Genomic DNA, 15,599 nt, shown 5'->3' with positions numbered 1-15,599 from the left:
TCCCCACGGCCCGTAGGGTAAGTGAGTGGCTCCCGCCCCCGTCTGCCGCGGCAGGAGCAGGCTGGCTCTGCCCCTGCCCTCCACCGCCGTGGCGGGAGCGGGGGGTGCCCCGTCCCTGCCTGCCGCGGCGGGAGCAGGGGGTGCTCCGTCTCCGCCTGCCACTGCGGGGCAGCGCCAGGCCGGGGCGAGCGAGCCCAGAGGCGGCAGCCAGCCCCGAGCGGCCCCACTGAGCTGGGCCACCTGGCCCCGTCAGCAGCCCCGAGTGGGCCGAGCCTGCACAGCCCGAGCCAAGCCAGGAAACCCCGCCCTGCCGCAATTCTGTTACTGTTTGGCAACTTTGTTACACGCGGGTCCTCGCTGCCAACGACAGAGCGGCTTATTTATGGACAAAGAACGAAATGTTTGCCAACACCCAGAGATGCGCCTTATAGTCCGTGCAGCTTGTATTTGTGAAATTACTGTATGTTTGTAATAATAGAAATAAGTCTAAAGAGTGAAATGAAAATATATATAATAGTTTAAGAAATAAAAATGAACAATAGTGTGGGGAACAAAATAAAGATGTCAATTTATAAATAAAGCTGGCAGTGGAAGAAACAAAAATGGTGGTTAAAGGAAATTTAAAAACAGCATATGTTTTTTTTTAAAAATTTTTTTTAGGTAACACTAAAACACAAAATGAAATAACAAGATAATATAAAGGTTTGCAGAAGAAAAAATGAAATAGCATAAGAAACAAAATGGAAGTATATGGTGGTTAAAAGAAATAACTAGGTGAGAAACAAAACAAAGATGGAAGTTTTCAAAGGAAATATTACAAGAAATGAAATGACAGATTTCTAAATGAAGTCAGATATCTGGGGCAGAATCCTGCACATCCTCGTTGTCCCAGGGTATTTCCACAGTCTTTTCTGGTTTGTTCTTTGAAGGTCCAAGTAAGTCTTTCAAATCAGCAGCCATATCATCATCTATTTCTTCAGACATTTGAGGCAGTGTCTCGCTCTCTTCTTTCTTCTTCCTTTTGGCTTTACTGAAATGAGATTGTTCAAGGATAGCAGCACAGCACACGTCCTTTCCAAAGACACTTTCCCTGAGAGCATCCTTGCTCTTCATGTCTCCCTAAACACATCCAAGCCCATAAAGGAGAAATTCACTTTCAAGGCTAAGAAGTGGGGAAACATCTGAGGTTGGAGTCTAAAGGCAGGAACCAGAGTCCTTTTTAATTAGCCACATCCTTAAGTGACTTTTCACTGAATACACGGCAACATCATAGAACTCAATGTACTTAGCACAGACTTCTTTCGTGCCAATAGAAATGTCAAGACCTAATACGGATTTCTCACAGCCCTGCAAATTTGAAATCCCTGGCACTGGATTGACCGTTCCCACCTTCACTTACAGCAGTGAACAGATGGACTGGAAAGAAGAGATGACACTACATGCTGCTGTTTGAGGTGCAAGTTCAGGCCCGACTTCACTGGCGGGTGCGGTTGCTCCTGCGGGACGTCCCCGATGATGTCCCGCTACGCCTGGACCTGTCAGCTCTTGCTGCTGTCCTCGTGCTCCTGTTCCGGCGACTCCTGGGGCGGGCGCGTCGATTGGAGGCCCGACGTTGCAGGCAAGAGCGGCTACGTCTGGGGAATGTCCCTGATGGTGTCTCTGTTTGCCTGGGCCTCTCAGGCCTTGATGTTGTCCTGTGGCTCCTGTCACGCCTTGACCAGACAGCCGGACTCACGGCCCGATGTTGCAGATGGGAGCGGCTGCGTCTGGGGGATGCCCGCGACGATGTCTCCCTTCGCCTGGGCCTGCCAGCCCTTGGCATTGTCCTGTGGCTCCTGTCATGGACATTCCTTGTCTGAACCGCTGCACTCACAGCCCGACCTTGCTGGCGAGAGCGGCTGCGTCTGGGTAATTCCTGTGATGGAGTCTCCCTTTGCCTGGGCCTCTCAGCCCTTGGTTTTCTCCTGCTGCTCCTGTCACGGCGACTCCTTGAGTGGACAGATTGATTTGGGGCCCAACCTTGCTGGCGAGAGCGGTTTCGCCTGCACTCAGGCCCGGCATGTCTGGAATGGACCCTGTCCTCAGGGCCTGTGGAGCTGCTGTATGTTGACCCTGATGTTCTTGAGCAGCTGGTGTCTGATGAGGAAGATGGCAGCGAATGCTGTGCTGCTGCATGTTGGGTCCTGCTCCGGGTGCTGCTCTCTGGAGATTGGGGAGCCAGACCCGATGGCACCGGGCTGTGAGAGGTGCGCCTGATGGCCCCTGATTCTGGGGAGCCATGAGAAGGCTCCAGTCCTGACTGACTGGTCAGGCTGGGGCCATTGAGCTCTGGCTCATCCCTGGAGGCTGGAAGGGCACACAGGAATGTCAGAAGCCCCGCAAGGCCCAAGGCAGGCCAGGCCAGAGCTGTGCCCACATCCCTCCAGGAGCAGACAGCCTCTGCCAAGCCCAGCCTGGACACTGCCCCCAGACCAGAGACACCCAGGTGCTTTGCCTCATACCTGTGCCGAGACCAGCACAGCTGTCACACTCCCAGCTGTCTATGTGGTTTCCAAGGCCAGAGCAGCGCCTGTGGGTGCCCTCAGCAGCACAGGAGGAGCATAGGAGCAGTTCCCAGGGCCTGGGGAAGCAAATAGGTTAATGGATCTGAAGACAAAGTGTCCCTGGAATGGAAGCTTTGGCATTGTCTGGACAAGCTCTTCTGGTTCTTAATGCATAGAACCCTTGCCAGGACACTCCACTGGTTCTCTGCAGAGCATTGGGTGGAGCTTCTCAGCTCACCCCTCTTCCTCTGCCTCTTCCCTGCCTCCTGGGTAAAGGCATTCCCTGGCATTGCACTGGCTGTGCCTCTCTCCTAGATCTGCAAAGGCGTCGTTGTCCTCCCATGTTGGCAGTCTGTAGGAGAAAGGAAAAGATGATGAGTTTCTGCTGCCTGCCCTCATGGCGGTACAGGGTGTCCCTGCTCTTCCCCCACTGCTTTGCCAAGTCCTCTGTGAAACTGAAGCCCAGACTCATGGGACAGGCCAGGGCAGGACTGCTGGGGCAGGGCCTGGCACAGCACAGCATCTGCAGCCTCCTGTCTTGTAGGCCAGGCAGGACACCAACCTGAAGGGCACTGGGATCCCCATGATGATCATTTGGACGACGAATTCCTCACTGTCTCTGCACAGGGGGCACTGGAAGCATAGCAGACCAGCGCGCATGGCCTGTCCCTGCAGGGCAAACAGAAGCAGTGTGAGTGAGGACCTGGTGCTGCTGAGTACCTGCTGTGCCCTGGGACTGAGGCCATGGCTCCTACCTGGATGCAGTCCCTGTGGAACCAGGCCCTTTGGCACGCTGGGCACACCATTGTTCTGTAGGACATTCTGTCCTCCACAGGCTCCATGCAGATGGGGCATTCGGTGCCTGGCGCTGGGGTCACCTGCACGTCCTGATGTGGACGATGCTCAGAGCAGAAGGACCTGGGAGGAAAGGGATGGGCAAAATGAGAATTGCTGGACCCTCCCCAGGATTGGCAAGTAGTGAGGAGCAGGTACCTGTATGGGGTGATGTAGTGGTTGACACAGCCGCCCTCCTTGGCACAGGGCAGGTGGAACCATTTGCCACAGTTTTCCTCGCAGCACAAGATGGTGGCCCCACTCTGACCACAGACACAACAGTGCTGGGAAGAGCCAAGCAGCCCCATCAGCGGCAGCCTCGGGGCCTCCCCAGGCAGCCCCATGGCTGCAGGCAGGGCGCAGGATGTGGCCCCTGCTGGGTGTGAGCCCACAGAGCTGCCTGGTGGAGGAGGCTCCTGTGCCAGAGCCTCCATGGAGCTGCTGGGAGCCCGCCTTTGTCCCACAGCTGGCTGGAAGGGCCAGCCTTTCTCTCCTGGTGTCTGGGCTAAGCTCAGACAAACCTCGCCTGGCACAAATCTCCCTGCTCTTTTGTCAGGCTCTCACCTGCTCTGCTGCCCGCCTGACTTCGAAGAGGATATCTCGTGGGAGAAAGCCCATGAGTCCAGCACGTTCACTTCCTCGTTGAGGAAGCAGAGTGGCAAAATACTGCAGAAGAGTGGAGGAGAAGATGAGAAGAGAGTGGCATGGTGTGCCCATTGCAGTGCTGGAGCAAGAGACCAGAGCCACTCACCAGGCAGAACACGTGGGCACAGAGCCCGAACTTCTCCAGTTTGTCCCCGCAGATGTCTGGGTCAGCCTCAGTGCGGTGACACAGCACGCATGCTGCAGGGGACAGAGCCAATGGCACCGGGCATGAGCACCTCTGCAGGGCTCTCAGCCTGCAGCATCGGCCCCAAGGGCTGCTCTGTCCCTGTCCCTGCCTGCCTGATGGGCAGGGCTGCAGGCCTTGGAGAGCAGGGGCCATTGCAGGCACGGGTGTCCCAACAGCTGACACCTGGACCAGCTGGGCCTCACTTTGGGAGGAAGGAGGCTCCCAGCCCCAGCATGACTGAGCAGCTCCTGCCTCCCCCTGCCTCTTCTCTGAGCCCCATGCTGGCTGCCCCAAGAGCCCCTGGGCCAGGCTGTGGGAGGGCTGCTTTGCCCTCACCTGGCTCCCTGGCATCAGGCCCCTCCTGCTTCCTGTCACACATTCTTCCCTTCAGTGATGTGTCCCTGTGCAGGAACGCCACAGTCCTGTCCAGGTGCTCTTCCTCTCTCTGGGGGAGAAAAAAGGGTTGGGGTAGTTCGCAAAACAGGCCCAGAGCCACGAGGGCACTACTCCCTGGTCAGCCCTGCATGATCCCTGCTCCTGTCCGCCTTCTCCTCCCATTGTCAGGTTACAGTGACACAGGGCCTGAGCCCAGCGTTCCCTTTTGTGCCTTTGGTCACTTATGTCACAATGGCCACGCTGACATCAGCTTCATGCACCCAAAATCGAGGCAGGCATGGCCTCACTTCCCCAGCAACCACTTCAGGCTGCCAAGTTGGTAACTGACGTTCCGAGATGGATCCGGGCCTTTGGTCAGCACAGAACCAGGGCAGGGACTCCTGCAGCAAGAGCAGGGTCAGATGGCAGACCCTGGGGCAGCCATCGAGGGTGGCCAAGTAGGCACAAAGGTGTTGTTCAAGCAGTGCCACTCCAGGGCTCCAGCCCCGGCCAGGCCAAATCTCTGCTCCTGTCGCTGGCAGTCAGTTGCCTAGAGAGCTTGTGTGGACTCTGTTGCACTGAAGACATTCAAAACCTGCTCTTGGTGAACTGATGTTTTCCTCAAGACCAGCCTGGAGTAATCTGAGATGAAGCTGAATTGATGCCACTGCTGATCTCTGTTGGGAACAGGAGATGAAGCTGGAGACCACCACAGCTGCCTCCCAACTTCAATTTTCCTGTCATCCTATGAACTAACAACTTTGGCATTGCATATTAAACAGAAAAATTAATAGTTAGCTCCTGAGAAATGTCACCTTTTACACTGACTCAGTGGAAACCCAGAGAATTCAATGGCAGTTTTCTGTGTACGTCTGACAGGAGAGCTTGCAACAGTCCTGCACTCAGAAGTCAAATGCAGGAGGGTGCTTTTCCCACATTACTGCAATTTTGCCAGTTTCCTCCCTGCTTTCCTACTAGCAAATACACTGGAAAAAATCCAAAGAGAAGCACAAAGAGTTCTTGTAGACTTTTCTCATTCATGCTCCTGGAAGTCCAGATCAATGACTTCCAGAAAAATCAGCAGGATCCCTGGGGAACAGAGCTAGGGCTCACAAGCAGGAACAATCTGCACCTGCCTCATGCTGGGGCAGCAGGAGTTCATCCACTTTCCTGTCTCCATGGAAGAGTCTCCTGTGGTGGAAACCGATGCCTTCACTGATCTAGGAGGGAGGCACAGCTGCTGCAATGCCAGGGAATACTCAGGCCTCTGGCCCTGGGCATTGCCTTCCGTGACCTGCTGGCAGAGCGAGCGCCCTGGGCCAGGGGCAGGAGCAGAGATTTCCCTTGGGCACAGAAGGGAACGCTGGGCTCAGGTCGCCCGTCAGTGCAACCTGACAACGTGAGAAGGCAGTGATATCAGTGTTTGCTTTTTTGACTTTATTAGTGTTTTCCCTCTCTTGACAGTTCTACCACATGTCCTTTTGGCCCTGAAATTCTGCATCCTCTGTTTCCACTATCAGTGGGCATCCTTCTTCCCAAGCTTTGTCAGCCTCTCTGTCAGTCTCAGATCAGAAACGTGCCCAGCCCTGAGCCCTAAAAAGAGATTTCCAGCAACAAGTACTGATTGTCCTTTTCTGGACATCACTTTGAGCTTGCAGGTTGCAATGCGTGTCTCAGGTTCAATGTGTCTTCTTGTTGATCAGGTTGAAAGTGCAAAGCTGAAGCAATGAAGGACATCCTTTCTTCAGGAACTGTGACCTATGGCACAGTTTGCCACAGGTCCGCGCCCACGCCTCCCTGCGTGCCAGAACGTCCCGGGAACCATTGCAGGGCTCAGGGCTCTCCCCTGTGGGCGAGAGCCGCCATGACAGCGCGGGCGCTGCGCGGCAGAGCTTGGAGGGCGGGAAGGCCCCGGGGGTCCCTGCCCGGGGCCGAGCTCGCGCAGTTCCCTCAGCGCCTTCCCGCCGCGCTCCCGGGAGCCGGGCAGGCGTTCTCGGCCTCGGGGAGCAGCGAGCGGCCACTGCTGGGTCCCAGCGCACACATCTGCTGCTGGCCGATGAAATAAAAGGGTCAGGAGACTTGCTCCCTTGAAAGGCCTTTATTTGTGAAATCAGCTTGGACGGGGAACCCGAAGAGCTGCGCATGCCGCCGCTGCTCCTGGCTCCTGAAGGACAACCCGGAGGAGGAGGAGTGGTGCAGCTTTGTCTTCACAGGCACAACTGGGACTTCCTTCCTCGACGTGAATCCCTGGGAAGGCCGCTGTTGGCTCATAGTCTAGGGATGTCATGTTGATAAGGTGCTATTCATGTCATGGTGGTGGAAACAAAGCAGCTCGGGGTGGTGACTCATATTCTACGCTGTTTTCCACACCTGGGGACACTCATCTCAGCTCTAGGTGTCATTTGGGCTCGTTGTCTTAAGGGGTTTTATGTCCGATATGTCCCAGTGTCCCTTGCACTCCTTTCATTTGCATATGGGTTCGTGATGTCACCCTCCTCCCAGGCGCCATTTTCAGGGAAGCAGCAGCAGCAACACTCGACAGAGGGAAAAAGGAGTACACAGGTAGGACAGAATGGGGACTGGAACAGAATGGGGCCAATAATTCAACATTAACAATTAACATTGACTAGCAACCAGAACAGAGTAAAGCTTAACATTAACAATTATACATGAAAAACCAAAAATTATGAACTTGTTCATAACAATTCCCCCCTCTATTTCTTTGATCAGGCCTTAGCCTTCATTAACCACAGACCACTGATTCTTGGATATAAAATTTTTTTAGTTTCTGATATTGCTCATATATTTCTCTGGCCCCTTTTTACTGTTGTGTTTGACTTTCTTGTTCCCAACTCTCCATTAACATGATTTTGGTTTGTATTGGGTTAGTTAGCTCCGGGAGTTGTATGCTGGCTTGGATAGTAGAGGTTACCATTTGGATTAGGCAGGGAAGTAGGCATGGCAAGAATAACATTCCTGTGATTGCACATATTATAACAAACGCAGCCTTCTTCCACCATGTCCCTTTAAGCAACCAAAAGTTGTCCCACCAGTTGGAATTGATTAGAGGAGTCCATTCTTGGTTGCCTACATATGCCAATTTTCAGATTTCCTTGGAAATGTTTTTGATAACTGAACTCTTATCATCAATTTCCAGGCAGCACTCAGAAGAATTAAACTTCCCGCATATTCCCCCTTCATCTGCCAATAGATAATCCACGGCTAATCTTATCTGGTAGATCACTGATCTTGTTTGGGTCAGCTGGTCACTCATGTGATCGAGTGCAAGGGCTGTCCGATTAGAAACTACCTCGACTACTGCCTGGATCCTAATGGTTCGGTTCAGCATATAAATTGGAGTACGGTGTCCCCACAACCCATCCTGTGCCCAAGTGGCTGGCCCATAAGTTTTAATAATTTTCTCTGGTGTCCATATTGCACCTTTCCACTTTTGGCTGCCCCTCATTTCAATTATACTTCTCTTCCTTTTGTTGGTTTTTCTTAATTCATCATACACTGGGACTCCTAGATGTGCTCCTGATTCTTTAGGTAATAAGAAGAATAATCCCTGGTTAATAATCCCTATTGTGCAACTTCCTGCCCAGTCTCCAGGTAATTTCGTGTGTACTGTGTTAGCACAGATCCAAAATAAAGGAGGCGGAGCTTCACAAAATATGTCCCTGATCCCAGTTGGGAATTCCCAAAATTTTGACAGTTCTCTTACTCCCCAGAAGGGATTTGCTCCTTTTTTTGAGCATTCCTGTAGTTCATAGCCTGCATGGTAGATACACCTTCTTTCCGTTTTACAAATTGACCAATATGTATTAGGCTCTCTGGGGACCCACCTGGTGCCGAGATTTTTTGTTACTAGATAACTTGTGCAGGCCATTTTCCCCATGGGAGTGTTATATCTTTTCCCGTTCTCATAATACATTCCTCTCCAATTACCTTGGACTTCAAATCTCATTGCGCTTTTCCTCTCTCTATCCCAGTCTGTGGCTCCTGTCTGATTTGTTTCCACCTTAGTATTTCCAATGGGATTAGATTTATTCCCTCCCAAGGCCAGATCTCAGTCATTTGGGTGTTTCCACAAACCCAGCAATCTGTCAAATTTAACTCTTTGCTGATCCTTTCTACCAGGTCTATGAATAGGTTCTTTCACAAAGGAGTGTCTAAATCGTCCCTTTCCTGTGTTTTCATTGGTTTTTCTTTTACCAGGTCTTGCAACCCATTTTGGTTTGCTTCGTACTCGAAGCAAAGCCAGGCATCTCCTACAGGACACTCCCCAAACAGGCATTGCCTGTAAGAGGCTGTATTTTTCACTAGCCAATAAACCTTTCCGTCTTCTCCACAGGTGCTTAACTGGGAGTTATTGAAGCACTAGGGATTTAGGTTGGTATGTACCCTTAAGAGAGACTTAAGATTTTCTCCGTCATAGAGGGAGTGATAGCACTTAGTACAAGCATCCTCTTCACTTCCTAGAGTGTTGCCTATGGATAGAATTATCACTATTCTTCCCAGGAGTTCAGGATGAGCCATTTCCCTTGGCCTCACCTGGTCTTACCTCTCAGGGAACAGGAAGACTCTCTGGATGTGTACTAGAGTCCTTCTCTTAAGGGTCAGCTCCCTCTACTCCTAGTTCCCCACCTATTTAGTCACCTTTGGGGAATGTTCTGTAGGAGATTAGTTCTTGTGCTTGGATTGAATCCTTCGTGAGTGGGGATTGCAGGTTGTAAGAAGTGCTGGTTTGGGGGCTAAAGTTAACAGAGAACCACATGCAAGCTGCACTTTAGAACTCAGAAAATATATAAACTCTTCTAATATTTTAGTCAATTATTGGGTGGGGGACATGTAAACAAAACCACTGAACTTTGCCAACTCTTACAACTTTGAACTTCAAAACCATCTAAGTAACAGCAACAATATCAAAAGGGGTGGAACATAACTCCAGGTAACCTCAAGAAACGATAACGCTTTGTCTTGTTAGAGAAGTTCTCATCGTAATGTAATGTCCACTTGCACATAAACTTCCTTAAAAACTTATCCTGTTAGTCTTTTTTGTAGGAATTCCTTAACTGTCCTTTAGTTTCCTTTTCAATGTTATTTTAAGATTCCTGGAGTCTCGGATAGAAGTCCATTCAGGGGCATCTGTCAATGGTGTTACAGGATGTGGTTCAGCATTGGGTTCCTGTGGTTCATGTAAACTGTGATGGCCTCCCCTTTGTGAGAATGGATTCTGATAACATTGAGCTCCTCATTGTTTGGAACCAACTTAGCCACTACTTCAGTGCTCAGGGTGTGAAAAGCTGCTACCACCTCACTTTGTAGCTACCTCTGGTCTGAGCCCTTGATGTTGGTGTTGGCCCTCACGTGGAACATCCTGGCGAACATGGCGGGCCCACGCCGTCTCCTCAAGGGATCCCACCCCTTTACTGGTGTTGTTTCATCTTCACTTTATTGACCCCTTTCCTAACCAATAAGCTGTGTACTTCATTTCCTCTGGGTCCAATATCCCTCTCAAATCAACATGCTTATCTAAGGCCACACACAACCATCCAACACCTCTTCCGAGGGGCTATCTGCGGGAATATTTCCAAATGAGGTCCCAAATGAGGTCCCTCTCTTCCCCAAACCCTCCTACACTTCTCATCACACACTTTCCCACAATCAGAACAGAAACAAAAGCTCCTGAAGTCACAGGACAAATCAGTATGTTACCTAGGAAACAAACACAAAATTACAAAAGTAACAATGTCAACAAGATAGTTTGTATGTTTGTAATAATAGAAATAAGCCTAAAGAATGAAATGAAAATATATATAACAGTTTAAGGAATAAAAATGAACAATAGTGTGGGGAACAAAATAAAGATGTCAATTTATAAATAAATAAAGCTGGCAGTGGGAGAAAGAAAAATGGTGGTTAAAGGAAATTTAAAAAGCCAGCTTTTTTTTTTTTAATTTATTTTTTTTTAGTTAACACTGAAACAAAATTAAAAGATAACAAGATAATATAAATGTGTACAGGAGTGAAAATGAAATAGCATAAGAAACAAAATGGAAGTATATAGGGTTAAAAGAAATAACTAGGTGAGAAACAAAACAAGGATGACAGTTTTCAAAGGAAATAATACGAGAAATAAAATGACTGGTTCCTAAATGAAGTCAGATATCTGGGGCAGAATCCTGCACATCCTCATTGTCCCAGGGTATTTCCACAGTCCTTTCTGGTTTTTGTTTGAAGGTCCAAACAAGTCTTTTAAATCAGCAGCCATATCATCATCTATTTCTTCAGACATTTGAGGCAGTGTCTTGCTCTCTTCTTTCTTCTTCCTTTTGGCTTTACTGAAATGAGATTGTTCAAGGATAGCAGCACAGCACACGTCCTTTCCAAAGACACTTTCCCTGAGAGCATCCTTGCTCTTCATGTCTCCCTAAACACATCCAAGCCCATAAAGGAGAAATTGATTTTTAAGGGTAAGCAGTAGGAAAACATCTGAGGTTGGAGTCTAAAGGCAGGAACCAGAGTCCTTTTTAATTAGCCACATCCTTAAGTGACTTTTCACTGAATACACGGCAACATCATAGAACTCAATGTACAGTAAATTCACGAATACAAGCCACACGGACTATAAGCCGCATCTCCGGTTGTTGGCAAACATTTCGTTCTTTGTCCATAAATAAGTCGCACCCGAGTATAAGCTGCTCTGTCCTTTGCAGCGAGGACCCGCGTGCAACAAAGTTGCCCATTAGTAACAGAACCGCAGCAGGGTGGGGTTTAATGGCTCAGCTAAGGCTGTGCCGGTTCGGCCCGCTCGGGGCTGCCGACGGAGCCAGTTGGCCCAGCTCGGCGCTGCTGCTCGGCGGAGCCGCTCGGGGCCGGCCGCCGCCACCGCTGGGCTCGGTCAGCCCGGCCCGGCGCTGCCCTGCAGTGGCAGGCAGGGACGGAGCCCCCCTCGCTCCAACGGCAGCGGCGGCAGGCGGGGACGCAGCGTGCCTGCTCCTGCCGCGGCAGTGGCGGGTCGGGACGGAACCTGCCTGCTCCTGCCACGGCGGGTGGGGGCAGGAGCTCCCCGCTTGCCCCACAGGCCGCGGGGATGGCAGCACGGGACCCCCCCGTCTCTCCCCCGGGCTGCGGCAGAGGAGGGAAGGAGAGACCTCTCCCGTCTCTCTCCCCCCACCCTGTGCTGGCTCCAGGGAGCCAGGCTCCACCTGTGGTGCAACAGAGTAACAATTTGTAACAATCACGAAATGCTGGCTTTTACTGGCATGTTGATGGACTCGGAACCTCGGTTTCCACGTCTGGGGTTGGAAATGTCAGAAAATTATTCACATATTAGCCGCTCCTGAGTATTAGCCACATTTCCGGTTTGGGAGCAAAATTTTAGTCAAAATTATGCGGCTTGTATTGGTGAAACTACTGTACTTAGCACAGACTTCTTTCGTGCCAATAGAAATGTCAAGACCTAATACGGATTTCTCACAGCCCTGCAAATTTGAAATCCCTGGCACTGGATTGACCGTTCCCACCTTCACTTACAGCAGTGAACAGATGGACTGGAAAGAAGAGATGACACTACATGCTGCTGTTTGAGGTCCAAGTTGAGGCCCGACGTTGCTGACGAGCACGGTTGCTGCTGTGGGACATCCCCGATGGTGTCCCACTGCGCCTGGACCTTTCAGCCCTTGCTGCTGTCCTCGTGCTCCTGTTCCGGCGACTCCTGGGGCGGGCGCGTCGATTGGAGGCCCGACGTTGCAGGCAAGAGCGGCTACGTCTGGGGAATGTCCCTGATGGTGTCTCTGTTTGCCTGGGCCTCTCAGGCCTTGATGTTGTCCTGTGGCTCCTGTCACGCCTTGACCAGACAGCTGGACTCACGGCCCGATGTTGCAGATGGGAGCGGCTGCGTCTGGGGGATGGCCACGACGATGTCTCCCTTCGCCTGGGCCTGCCAGCCCTTGGCATTGTCCTGTGGCTCCTGTCATGGACATTCCTTGTCTGAACCGCTGGACTCACGGCCCGACCTTGCTCGTGAGAGCGGCTGCGTCTGGGTAATTCCTGTGATGGAGTCTCCCTTTGCCTGGGCCTCTCAGCCCTTGGTTTTCTCCTGCTGCTCCTGTCACGGCGACTCCTTGAGTGGACAGATTGATTTGGGGCCCAACCTTGCTGGCGAGAGCGGTTTCGCCTGCACTCAGGCCCGGCACGTCTGGAATGGGCCCTGTCCTCAGGGCCTGTGGAACTGCTGTATGTTGACCCTGATGTTCTTGGGCAGCTGGCGTCTGATGAGGAAGATGGCAGCGAATGCTGTGCTGCTGCATGTTGGGTCCTGCTTCGGGTACTGCTCTCTGGAGACTGGGGAGCCAGACCCGATGGCACCGGGCTGTGAGAGGTGCGCCTGATGGCCCCTGATTCTGGGGAGCCATGAGAAGGCTCCAGTCCTGACTGACTGGTCAGGCTGGGGCCATTGAGCTCTGGCTCATCCCTGGAGCCTGGAAGGACACACAGGAATGTCAGAAGCCCCCCAGGCCCAAGGCAGGCCAGGCAAGAGCTGTGCCCACATTCCTCCAGGAGCAGACAGCCTCTGCCAAGCCCAGCCTGGACACTGACCCCAGACCAGAGACACCCAGGTGCTTTGCCTCATACCTGTGCCGAGACCAGCACAGCTGTCACACTCCCAGCTGTCTATGTGGTTTCCAAGGCCAGAGCAGCGCCTGTGGGTGCCCTCAGCAGCACAGGAGGAGCATAGGAGCAGTTTCCAGGGCCTGGGGAAGCAAATGGGTTCATGGATCTGAAGACAAATTGTCCCTGGAATGGAAACTTTGGTATTGTCTGGCCAAGCTCTTCTGGTTCTTAATGCATAGAACCCTTGCCAGGACATTCCACTGGTTCTCTATGGAACCCCTGTTATAGCTTCTCAACTCACCCCTCTTCCTCTGCCTCTTCCCTGCCTCCTGGGTAAAGGCATTCCCTGGCATTGCACTGGCTGTGCCTCTCTCCTAGATCTGCAAAGGCGTCGTTGTCCTCCCATGTTGGCAGTCTGTAGGAGAAATGAAAAGATGATGAGTTTCTGCTGCCTGCCCTCATGGAGGTACAGGGTGTCCCTGCTCTTCCCCCACTGCTTTGCCAAGTCCTCTGTGAAACTGAAGCCCAGACTCATGGGACAGGCCAGGGCAGGACTGCTGGGGCAGGGCCTGGCACAGTGCAGCATCTGCAGCCTCCTGTCTTGTAGGCCAGGCAGGACACCAACCTGAAGGGCACTCGGATCCCCATGATGATCATTTGGAGTATGAATTCTTCACTGTCTCTGCAGAGGGGGCACTGGAAGCATAGCAGACCAGCGCGCATGGCCTGTCCCTGCAGGGCAAACAGAAGCAGTGTGAGTGAGGCCCTGGTGCTGCTGAGTACCTGCTGTGCCCCGGGACTGAGGCCATAGTTCCTACCTGGATGCAGTCCCTGTGGAACCAGGCCCTTTTGCACGCTGGGCACACCATTGTTCTGTAGGACATTCTGTCCTCCACAGGCTCCATGCAGATGGGGCATTCGGTGCCTGGCTCTGGGGTCACCTGCAAGTCCTGATGTGGACGATGCTCAGAGCAGAAAGAGCTGTGGGAAAAGGGATGGGCAAAATGAGAATTGTTAGACTCCTCCCCAGGGGTGGCAAGAAATGAAGAGGAGGTACCTGTATGGGGTGATGTATTCATTGACACAGCCGCCCTCCTTGGCACAGGGCAGGTGGAACCATTTGCCGCAGTTTTCCTCGCAGCACAAGATGGTGGCCCCACTCTGACCACAGACACAGCAGTGCTGGGAAGAGCCAAGCAGCCCCGTCAGCGGCAGCCTCGGGGCCTCCCCAGGCAGCCCCATGGCTGCAGGCAGGGCGCAGGATGTGGCCCCTGCTGGGTGTGAGCCCACAGAGCTGCCTGGTGGAGGAGGCTCCTGTGCCAGAGCCTCCATGGAGCTGCTGGGAGCCCGCCTTTGTCCCACAGCTGGCTGGACGGGCCAGCCTTTCTCTCCTGGTGTCTGGGCTAAGCTCAGACAAACTTCGCCTGGCACAAATCTCCCTGCTCTTTTGTCAGGCTCTCACCTGCTCTGCTGCCCGCCTGACTGCAAGACGGATATCTCGGGGGAGAAAGCCCATGAGTCCAGCACGTTCACTTCCTCGTTGAGGAAGCAGAGTGGCAAAATACTGCAGAAGAGTGGAGGAGCAGATGAGAAGAGAGTGGCATGGTGTGCCCATTGCAGTGCTGGAGCAAGAGACCAGAGCCACTCACCAGGCAGAACACGTGGGCACAGAGCCCGAACTTCTCCAGTTTGTCCCCGCAGATGTCTGGGTCAGCCTCAGTGCGGTGACACAGCACGCATGCTGCAGGGGACAGAGCCAATGGCACCGGGCATGAGCACCTCTGCAGGGCTCTCAGCCTGCAGCATCGGCCCCAAGGGCTGCTCTGTCCCTGTCCCTGCCTGCCTGATGGGCAGGGCTGCAGGCCTTGGAGAGCAGGGGCCATTGCAGGCACGGGTGTCCCAACAGCTGACACCTGGACCAGCTGGGCCTCACTTTGGGAGGAAGGAGGCTCCCAGCCCCAGCATGACTGAGCAGCTCCTGCCTCCCCCTGCCTCTTCTCTGAGCCCCATGCTGGCTGCCCCAAGAGCCCCTGGGCCAGGCTGTGGGAGGGCTGCTTTGCCCTCACCTGGCTCCCTGGCATCAGGCCCCTCCTGCTTCCTGTCACACATTCTTCCCTTCAGTGATGTGTCCCTGTGCAGGAACGCCACAGTCCTGTCCAAGTGCTCGTCCTCTCTCTGGGGGAGAAAGAAGGGTTGGGGTAGTTCGCAAAACAGGCCCAGAGCCACGAGGGCACTACTCCCTGGTCAGCCCTGCGTGAGCCCTGCTCCTGTCCGCCTTCTCCTCCCATTGTCAGGTTACAGTGACACAGGGCCTGAGCCCAGCGTTCCCTTTTGTGCCCTTGGTCACTTATGTCACAATGGCCACGCTGACATCAGCTTCATGCACCCAAAATCGA

General features: G+C 52.8%; 3 protein-coding genes across 3 annotated transcripts; 1 reads left to right on the top strand and 2 right to left on the bottom strand.

Moving 5' to 3' along the window:
* The first annotated feature begins 1,258 nt into the window (after positions 1-1,258).
* Positions 1,259-12,980, top strand: LOC117002578. The gene is made up of 2 exons (XM_033071861.1): positions 1,259-1,454; positions 12,179-12,980. Exon 2 carries the CDS (start codon positions 12,237-12,239, stop codon positions 12,978-12,980), a length of 744 nt encoding a protein of 247 aa, XP_032927752.1. The 5' UTR covers positions 1,259-1,454; positions 12,179-12,236.
* On the bottom strand, positions 2,313-4,371 carry LOC117002283 (PHD finger protein 7-like). The gene is made up of 7 exons (XM_033071202.1): positions 4,129-4,371; positions 3,942-4,043; positions 3,537-3,661; positions 3,299-3,461; positions 3,106-3,212; positions 2,782-2,895; positions 2,313-2,620 (listed from the first exon to the last, which is right to left on the bottom strand). Exons 1-7 carry the CDS (start codon positions 4,360-4,362, stop codon positions 2,368-2,370), a joined length of 1,098 nt encoding a protein of 365 aa, XP_032927093.1. The 5' UTR covers positions 4,363-4,371; the 3' UTR covers positions 2,313-2,367.
* On the bottom strand, positions 12,981-15,095 carry LOC117002577 (PHD finger protein 7-like). Its single transcript, XM_042779712.1, has 6 exons — positions 14,853-15,095; positions 14,682-14,767; positions 14,022-14,364; positions 13,829-13,935; positions 13,505-13,618; positions 12,981-13,343 (listed from the first exon to the last, which is right to left on the bottom strand). Exons 1-6 carry the CDS (start codon positions 15,084-15,086, stop codon positions 13,058-13,060), a joined length of 1,170 nt encoding a protein of 389 aa, XP_042635646.1. The 5' UTR covers positions 15,087-15,095; the 3' UTR covers positions 12,981-13,057.
* Positions 15,096-15,599: the final 504 nt, after the last annotated feature.

Source organism: Catharus ustulatus, chromosome 13, assembly GCF_009819885.2.
Source record: "Catharus ustulatus isolate bCatUst1 chromosome 13, bCatUst1.pri.v2, whole genome shotgun sequence".
Lineage (NCBI taxonomy): Eukaryota > Metazoa > Chordata > Aves > Passeriformes > Turdidae > Catharus > Catharus ustulatus.
Note: the sequence above shows the minus strand (reverse complement) of the source record. Positions and strands in the feature narration are given on the sequence as shown.

Coding starts and splice junctions, on each gene's coding strand:
- LOC117002577 (XM_042779712.1), bottom strand. CDS start 15,086: ATGGCCCCTGCTCTCCAAGGCCTGCAGCCCTGCCCATCAGGCAGGCAG. Junction 14,365..14,681: donor GATATCCGTCTTGCAGTCAG/GCGGGCAGCAGA, acceptor GTCTGTGGTCAG/AGTGGGGCCACCATCTTGTG. Junction 13,619..13,828: donor GGGATCCGAGTGCCCTTCAG/GTTGGTGTCCTG, acceptor TTTCTCCTACAG/ACTGCCAACATGGGAGGACA.
- LOC117002283 (XM_033071202.1), bottom strand. CDS start 4,362: ATGGCCCCTGCTCTCCAAGGCCTGCAGCCCTGCCCATCAGGCAGGCAG. Junction 4,044..4,128: donor GTGCCCACGTGTTCTGCCTG/GTGAGTGGCTCT, acceptor ACTCTTCTGCAG/TATTTTGCCACTCTGCTTCC. Junction 3,662..3,941: donor TCAGGCGGGCAGCAGAGCAG/GTGAGAGCCTGA, acceptor GGCTCTTCCCAG/CACTGTTGTGTCTGTGGTCA.
- LOC117002578 (XM_033071861.1), top strand. CDS start 12,237: ATGGTGTCCCACTGCGCCTGGACCTTTCAGCCCTTGCTGCTGTCCTCG.